An 8,973-nucleotide genomic window follows, 5' to 3' on the forward strand; every position below is an offset into this window, starting at 1 on the left:
GTTGAGTGGCGGAAACTAAATGCCTACGGGGGCGGGTCGAGCTGCGGCCAGTAATAAAGCAGTGGAATCAGGCTCTGCATCGATTGGCGGAAGCTGGACTCAACCTAGAATAGGGGCTGGACCAGCCCTAGGCCCATTGCTGGAAGCTGGAACTATTGATAATTAGAAGCTGGGGCAACGCCAAGGTTGGGCCTAGACGGGTGTGGGTGTAATTTAAGGTACCTGAGAAACGATTGGGGTGTGGGAGAAGGGTAAACCCTAGGGCCAGGAGTGAAAGGCTGCCTTGGGGAACAAACCTCCACCCTGAATCGGCCCATTCTCTAAGGTAATTGAGAGTATTGTACAGGAAAAGAAATGGAAGGGTCAGGTGGGGGCCCAGATTGTCAAGGCGATGGTATAGAGGGCAAATCAGAAAGTCAAGTGGCACATTCTGCCAGGGGACAGGATGAAGACGGGACTTCAGTGGTTTTTAAAGGTTCCACACAGACTGGATCTCTGGGCCTCCTAGTAACTTTGTGCTTTAGAAACAGGGCACTTTCGCAAACAGCAAGGGTTAAGGGGGGAAAGAAGGGCCATATGACTCAAAGACATTCAAGCTCTTTAATGTCAGGGGAGGTAGGAAGAAGTCAATGGTGAGGCTCCGGGAAATTCTGCAGGCCTTGTAGTTCTCTAAGCCCCTGAAAAAGAGAACAGAAAAGACTGAATGGAGCCTGGGTCCAGGCCCCACCCCAGGCTTGCTCAGAACTCCCTTCCCTCCGAGCCAGCTTGGCTCCAATTTGACTCCAGTTTAGGGGGAAAGATGGTACTTCCCATCTCTGGCTCTCTCTCTTCCTCAGGTCACCGCCCTAAACATTTGGAGATAGTGTCTGGGAATGGGGTGAGTTGCTCTCACCTCTAGCAACATGTGGATATGGGCCTTGATATTCATGGAGTCCTTGGTGAGGCTGTCGCTGAGCCTGGAGAAAAGAAACAAGAAAGGGCAAAGTGGGCCCCACTTATGATCATGAGGATGATGCTTCCTCATCATTTCAGGAACTACCTACATCATGGATGACTTCCACACGGCAGGTGGTAGGACATCCGATTACCTGACCTGCTCCTATGCAGAGATGCCTGGCTGCCATCTGGACGGCACAGATTCAGAGACATTTATTGAACGTCTACTCTCTGCCGGGTCGTTTTAGGTACTGGGGAGACAGCAGCAAACACAACAAACAAAAATCTCAGCATCGTGGAGCTCAAATTCTCATTAAGAAGGACAGTGATGGAATAAAACACGGAGTATGTCAGATGGTTATAAGTACAATAAAAAAAATTAAATGATAAGAGAGGATAAGGAGTGCAGGCATGGGGGCTGTAATTCTAATTAGAGTGCTTAGGGATGGCTTCACTGAGAAGCAGTTGAGTAGACTTAAAATGAAGAGGCGAATCATGTGAATACACGGAGGATGAGTGTTCCAGACACAAGGGGCAGCAAATGCAGAGGCTCTGAGGTGGGAGTGTACCTGGCATGTCTGAGGCACAGCAAAGAGGCCAGCATGGGTGGAGAAAAATAAGCGAAGGTGGGGTGTAGGAGGTAAGGTCACAGAGGGAAGTGGGGGAGACAGATCATGTAAAAGCTGCCAGGCCATGGTAAGGACTCTGGCTTTTACTCTAAGTGAGATGGGAGCCAGGGGATGATTGTGATCAGAGAAGGGATATGAAACAACTAGGGTTTAAGAGGATCCATCTGGCTGCTGTGCGGAGAACTGACTAGGGATAAGGACAGCTAGTGTGGAAGAGGAAGCCCAGTGAGGAGGCTATTGAAATAGTCCAGGTGAGAGATGCAGACTCACACCACAGCAGCAGCAGTTGAGGTGATGAGAAATGATTGGATTTGGGATATATTTTGAAGGTAGAGTCAACAGGATTTACCAAAGGAGGATGCTGGGTACGAGAGAGAGGACTTAAGAAAGACACCAAGGCCTAAGCAACTGGGAAGCTGGAGCTGCCTGAAACCACTCTGGCTCTGGACTGTTGAGTTATGTGAACTAGTCAATTCCTTATATCTATGCCAACTGGGACCAGTCTCACCCAAAAGAATCCTAATTGATACAAAGGATCAAGGAAGGCCTTTCTGAAGAATGAGTAGGAGTTAAACAGTAAGACGGTCTTTTCCACAAAAAGTCCAAGAGGCAGGAAAGAGCTTTTTGAGGAGCTGTCAGGAGACCAGTGTTAGAAATTAAGCGAATGGTGGAAGGAAAGAAGCACAGGATAAAATCCAAGAGGTAGGAAGGGGCTAGATCATGCAGGGTCTTGATATCATGATAGGAATGTGGATTTTATTGGCTGAGCTATCTGTCAGTGTAGGAGTGTTTTAAGGAAACAAAATACTGTTAAGAAAAGTAGAAGGCAACAACATAGGATGTCAAATTGGGAAAAAATAGTATGAACCCATTTATATATCACTATCTCCCAAATTTATATTTTCAATGCAGCCCTCTCTCCCGAGTTGAGGAGTTTTAACTACATCTTCAGAAAATCTACTTCAGTGTTTAACGAGCACCTCACACTTAACAGGTCCTAGACTGAACTCCTGATCTTCCCCTCCAAATCTGCTCCTCCCTTATCTTCTCCATCTCATAAAATGGCAATTCCATCCTCCTAGTTGCTCAGCCAAAAACCTAGACTCCTCTCTTTTTCTCACACCCCACATCCAATCAAGTATTCTATTTAAAATTGCAACTGCTCCCTCGGAGGCAATGTTTCTCACCTCCAATCCTTGTTGTTCTCTGCAACATTGTCAACCTGTGACATACTACATCCTTTACTTATTTGTTTACTGTCTGTCTTCCCTGACTAGAATGTAAGCTGCGTAAGGGCAGAGATTTGGTCTGCCTTGTTTCCCGCTGTATCCTCAGGAACAAAAACAGTATGTGGCACATAGTAGGCACTCAATGTACAAGCTTAGTCTGTGAAAGGTTTCAATGCTTAAAATAAAAAAGGAGGAGAAAAGTATAAAGTTCACCAAATGCTAGTTGTAACACAAAAGGGATATGTTTAATTTATTGCTACTGATTAGTATATAAGGCAGTGTTAATAGTCATATGGTTATTCTGTTTCTTCTATAATCATGTCTGCTTATGGGTATGGATGTGTGCTCCTTTCTCTGTAATCAGAAAGAATGTACACAGAGACCTGATCCTCCCACTCCTCAAAGAAACAGACTAAGAACAGGAAGGACTGATAGGCCATTTCGGTTACATAAAATAACCTGAAAGAAAGTTACTTTAAAATGTGTCCAGAATAACCAAGTATTTTAAAGAAGAGAGCGAGCTACACAGACTCAAATCTTCATCTCCTAGAAAGATTCAATTACTATGGAGTCCTACTAATTACAAAGTAGTAAGAGATTCACATTTCTCATCACACTAATAGACCAGGTCAGTAAATCAGAAAGACCAGACAGGGGGCAGGCAATGACAAATACCTCATTTTGGGGAAAGACATCAAGTTTCATAAAATTAAAACCTATTTGAAAGGCTCAGGAATCCTGTGTCATAACAAGGAAAGCTTTGTCATAAAAAATTGGATTTGGTCTAAATGGCCACCAAGTTCAGAATTGCATTGGCCTATGAAACCAGGTCCCTCGACCAAACTATTCACCAACTGGCCTGATCAGTAAGACTTAGAAATCCCAGTGGGTCTGAGGCTCATTTGGGTCTACGGACACTGAAATCCTGAAAAGGTTTGAAAAGAGAAGAATTACTGAAACCTAAGGGAGGCAACTCTGGAAGAAATGAATGTAGGAATAAAGAGAAATATAACCTAGAAGGAATCTTAGATCGGTGGGGTTCACACTTGTGAGATGTTGTTAATCTAAGTGTATTTGCTCAGCATCCCCTCACTCACTCCTTCTGAGTGAGTGAATGCTCACCATTCTCGGCAGCTCCTCCTAACATGGCAGGCACACTGGTTGCCTTGCCAGGAATGCTCTTCCCCAGAGAGCCCTATGGCTTGTTCACTCAACCAAGTGACTCAAATGTCACTTCCTCTGGGAGGCCTTCCCTAGCCACATTTCAGACCTCCCGTCCACACTCCCAATTCCCGTTCCCTGCACAGAACCTTAAACTCAACTGGAGCCCATCCTTTATCCCCACATTACCTCCCCATCACCACCAACAGAGATCTGCTTCAATCCCCACTTAAATCTATTTCCAGCATATGCTTTTAAATTCATTCAACAGAGTGCCTACTATGTGCTATGTGCTATTCTAGTGACTTGGGATATAGAGAAAATCTCTCTCTTTGCAAAGCTTATATCCTAATGCGAGGAGGCAATGAACATTGTAAAGAAGTAAATTACACAGTAAACATTAGGAGGTCATAAGTGCTAGGGAAAAAAAGAAAAAGTAGAACAAGGGAGGGGAATCAGGAGTGCCAGGGGTTGCAATTTTAAAGTTAGGTTATAGAAAGCCTCATTGAGGAAGTGACATTTAAGCAAGACTTAAATTGAATAAGGAGAAAGGAAGCAATGCAGGTACCTGGGGAAAGAGTGCTGTAGGCAGAGAGAAGAGCCCCTGCAATCACGCTGAGGTGGGATCATTCTGAGGGTGTTTAAAGAAGCCTGTGAAGGTTAGTGTGGTGAGAGCACAGTGGATGAGCAGGAAAATTAGCAGGTGAAGTCAGAGGTAATTTGTTTTATTGTTTCTGATTTATAGGCTGAGACCTCCAGGATCTGGTCAAAACTGTGCTGATGTGTAACAGTTAGTCCTTCTAGAAGGTAAGCCTTCTAGAAGGTAAGCCTTCAAGGAACCCTTCTGTCTTGTTCCCTGCTGCCTCCCCACCACCAAGCACAGAGCCTGGCACACAGCAGATGCCCAATAAATTTTTGTGTGAGTGAACAATACAAAGACCATTTATCAGTGCTTATTATGTTCTACACCTGGGACTAAGCTTTGCATCCCCACTTTCCTCAGCCCTAGCTCTGAGGGGGAGGGGAGATGGGTTCCTAAGTATCATCCCAGGCAGCCATGGGGAAAGGGGGAAGAAGGGTGTGGCAAATGGTAGTGCTTTTTAGGCACTATCCTCATGCAATGGACTTACTCTGTGAGGAGACTGCTCTTACGATCAATGAACCTGAGAGCTTCTGCCAGTGTCAACTCCAGGAAAAAACCATATCCAAGGGCCACATAGATCCGTGAAGTGTCTGGGCTAAGGAAACAGTGGTTAGAGGAAGCGGGGAAGTTCTTATCACTGTTTAGCACACCACACAGTTTGAGATTTTTTTTACTCCCCTCTCCCCCACCTTCCCCAAATTGAAGCTCTGGGTGGGCAGGAATTTTGTCCTATCTTATTTACTGTCACATCTCCAGCACCTAGCAGTGTCTGGTACATAGCAAATACTCAAAAAAAATTTTTGTTGAATGAAGGAAAGGGGAAGCTGAACCCTGTGGGCTCAGAGGGGTGGGTAGACACTCACACCACTGTGTCAACGAAGAAGTTACAGCCCAAATCCACCTGCATATATAACTCCGAGTGATTAGCTTCCTGTGGGGCCGGGGAAAAAGAGGTAGGGATCAGTGGCCAAGTTTTAGGTTAGGTGACAGGTTTTGGTCTGGGGTATCTCCTCTCTTCCCCCTCCTTTGCCCACAAAAAGATGGTACCTAACCCTGGCACCTTTACCTGGAGTCGCTCAATGACATTTCTCAGTTGAAGGTATTTGGCCAGCTGCTCATATACCTTGTCGCGATGGTCCAGCACCTTTCTAATGGGACAAGAGTAAAATGGTGACCAAGAGGAAACCCTGTCTCTCTTGGAATACCTCATATCATGACCCTCTGAGACTCTCATGTCACCATGTCCTAAAGAGGTGTTTTAGTGCAGAAGTCAAGATTTGAACTCTGGGTCAGACTACTTCGGTTTGAATCCAGGCTTTCCATTTTACTAGCTGTGAGACTTTGGCAAGTGAGTAACCTTTTTGGAACTCAATTTCCCCATCTTTAAAATAGGAATAACGAGTATTACCTCACAGAGTCATTAGAAAGATTAAATGAGTTTACTAAAAAGCATTTAGAATAGTGCCTGCCAAACAAGAAGCTCTATATATGTGTTAGCTATTATTTATTAGTATTATTTCACTCTACTCCCAATGCCTCCCTCCAATCAGGATACCCTATTCTCACCCTAGAAAAAAATCCTCCATCCCTTTTAGGATGCTCATAATCCTAGACCTGAAAACTCTACTTCCTCCTCAGATTAATAATGATAGGAATAATAATTTTTCATACTCATTGAGCCTCTAGTATCCAAGTTAAATCCTTTACAAGGACTGAACACGCTGAAAACTCAAAACCACCACATGAGGAAGGTTGCATTAACTTCCCCATTTCACAGATGAGAAAACTGAGGCACAGAAACTCGAGGTGAGGTACAACGTGTTCACACGTAAAACGAAACGGCCAAGTCAGGATTCGAACCTGAAAACTCGCTCGTAACCCTTAACGCCATCTGAACCCGCGCATGCGCGGACACACCCTCCATTAACACCGCCATGTCTTCCCTCTCCCGCCCACCGTCGCACCCCGGATATCGCCCCTCCTACCCCCTCGAAAGGCGCGCGGGGCCGGGTTCCGAACGCCTCACCCACCAATCAGAAGGATACGCCCTGACTTCGAACGCCCCGCTCACCACGTGCACCGCTCCAAGCGCCCCGCCCCCTATTCTGTCACTCACCTCAGGTCCCGCTGCAGTATGTCAGAGATGAAAGCCTCGTAGCGCAGCACTTTCTCCGCGGTGGCCTCCACCGCCCGCCGTTTAGGGGGCGTCGCCATGATGGGCTCCTGAGGAATGAGGAGGGGGAAGACCACGATAACCACTCAGTTTGCTCTCAAGCACAGTACATCTGCACCCTCTCAACGTTAGGAGTGGGGTCATCCGGCTCAAACTGGGGGTTCAGCCTTCTGCCCCTCCCAACTCTGGGACCCGGTCACACAGGCACACCCAAACACGGCCGTTACCTGAGAGCCGCCGGCAAAAAGAAGGGTTGGTAAGAACCTTAGCTTCCGGGTGGCGCGGGTAAATGACGTACAACGAGGGTGCTGGCCAACCAAATAACCAGGTGGTGTGGGATGGTCCTGAACGGAAGAAAACGCGTGAGAGAAGAGAAGGGCGGGGCTTTACAAAATCCGATGCGATTAAGGAAGGCTGCAGAGGGTGGGAACCGGGACTGAGCGCGGAGCCTATGAGGACAGTGCGTGGTTGGTGGGGGTGAGGTTTAATGGGATTTGGCGGGTTCCAGAGGAAGCGGGACGCACAGGTGGAAGTAGAGAGAGTAAAGCGTTTAGTATTTAAAAGTAGGAGCTTCACAGGGAGATCAACTCGGTGCTTTGTGACCACCTAGAGGGGTGGGATTGGGGTGGGAGGGAGACGCAAGAGGGAGGAGATATGGGGATATATGTATATCTATAGCTGATTCACTTTGTTATACAGCAGAAACTAACACACCATTGTAAAGCAATTATACTCCAATAAAGGTGTTGAAAATAAATAAATAAATACATAAATAAGTCCGAGCTTCAGAAGCAGACGGGCTAGAATCGATCATGGATCTGGTCTGTAAAAAGGAAAGTACATCCTTGTATCGCCCTGGATTTTGATTTTTCACACGGGAAGTTTGGGTTTGACTCCCGATAATGGAAATGACTGTGAGCATTAAAAAAACGTTTTTAAAAGGAGACAGTTTTTCTAAAATGCACCTTTGATGACTCCAGCTCTATGGCCCGCAATCTAACTGAGGTTCAAGAAGAGATTGACAATGCACTATGTCTAATCACGTCATTTAATAGGGGCGTCAAATGGAGGGTCGCTGAAGTCCTCTGCCCAAGACAGGTTATCCTGTAGCTGAAATAGTTCCTATGTTTTTATTTAAATGTGTAAGCTTTTTATTACTTTATTTTTAAGCGCTCAAATTACCGAATGGATTTATTTCCCACGTTAAATTTTCAAATAATAGCATCTAACCCAGTAAGTCCAAGCCTGAGCCTGGAGGAGAACCTGGATGCTGGATCCCCCAAATGATATTCCCACCTTCAGGGCCTAGAGCACCCACCCCTATCAGGGAAGTCTCCCCAGATAATTTGCGGGTTTACGTGTCTTTTAAGCAAGCTTTGTTTCAAATACTCAAAACCTGAGCAAATCAAGCTTTTCTTTGCCCTTAGAACAAGATGATTGCAAAGGAAGTATTGTGAGTTAAAAAATTTTTTGGTAAATCTTCTCATGTTACATATGGTTACAATTACATTTAGTTTGATCAAAACAGACACTAGGTAGTTAGACAAATATTATCGAGTTAAGCTATACCATTTTCTTGTGAAAAAAGGTGTTACATTTATTATCTTTACTTAACATGGAGAGCACAGAGTTCTGATGAGCTGGAGATGGGTTTGTGCAAGTCTATTAACTTACATTCCCCCCAAAACATTTTTTTCTTTTTAAAAATGTTTCCAACTTTATTTTTTACATTTCAAACCTACAGAAAAGTGGGCACTGAACACCAATATAGCCTTCACTTAGATTCACCAAATGTTAATATTTGATAGCATTTGCTTTCTCTCGTTTCAGACCACGCAATAATTGTTGACATGGCTGCATAGCATTCTGTCTTTTGGATGGCCTCAGATTTTTGATCCAGTCTTCTGTTCCTCGATGTTTGGATGTGTCCAGTTTTTTTCATTGTTATAATCCAGGATAAGATAACAGTCTTTGCTTTCAAAATTTTGTGTGCAACCATGTTTATTTTCTTGTGACAAATTTCTAGGACTGTAATTTATTGATCTAAAGGAGGTCACTGTATTGTAAAGCAAGTGTTAAGTGACAATTGTACACCTACTCCCAATAACAAACTTCCTCATCCAAGTTTTACATCGAGGTCAGCACACTGTGGCCCCCAGTTTGCTGACCCTTGTTTTCCTACTGCCTGCAAGCTAAGAATAC

General features: G+C 44.9%; 1 protein-coding gene across 2 annotated transcripts; it reads right to left on the minus strand.

Moving 5' to 3' along the window:
* Window positions 1–581: 581 nt before the first annotated feature.
* Window positions 582–7,051, minus strand: UXT (ubiquitously expressed prefoldin like chaperone). 2 transcript variants are annotated; one of them, XM_082681388.1, is made up of 6 exons: window positions 6,715–6,900; window positions 5,665–5,746; window positions 5,462–5,529; window positions 5,086–5,193; window positions 893–956; window positions 582–677 (listed from the first exon to the last, which is right to left on the minus strand). In XM_082681388.1, exons 1-6 carry the CDS (start codon window positions 6,810–6,812, stop codon window positions 627–629), a joined length of 471 nt encoding a protein of 156 aa, XP_082537514.1. In that variant the 5' UTR covers window positions 6,813–6,900; the 3' UTR covers window positions 582–626. The 2 variants fall into 2 exon arrangements, with proteins under 2 accessions (XP_082537514.1, XP_082537513.1); XM_082681387.1 differs by lacking the exon at window positions 582–677 and adding an exon at window positions 6,999–7,051 and having other exon boundaries at window positions 716–956; window positions 6,715–6,821.
* Window positions 7,052–8,973: the final 1,922 nt, after the last annotated feature.

Source organism: Grampus griseus (assembly GCF_964374135.1).
Source record: "Grampus griseus genome assembly, chromosome: X".
Lineage (NCBI taxonomy): Eukaryota > Metazoa > Chordata > Mammalia > Artiodactyla > Delphinidae > Grampus > Grampus griseus.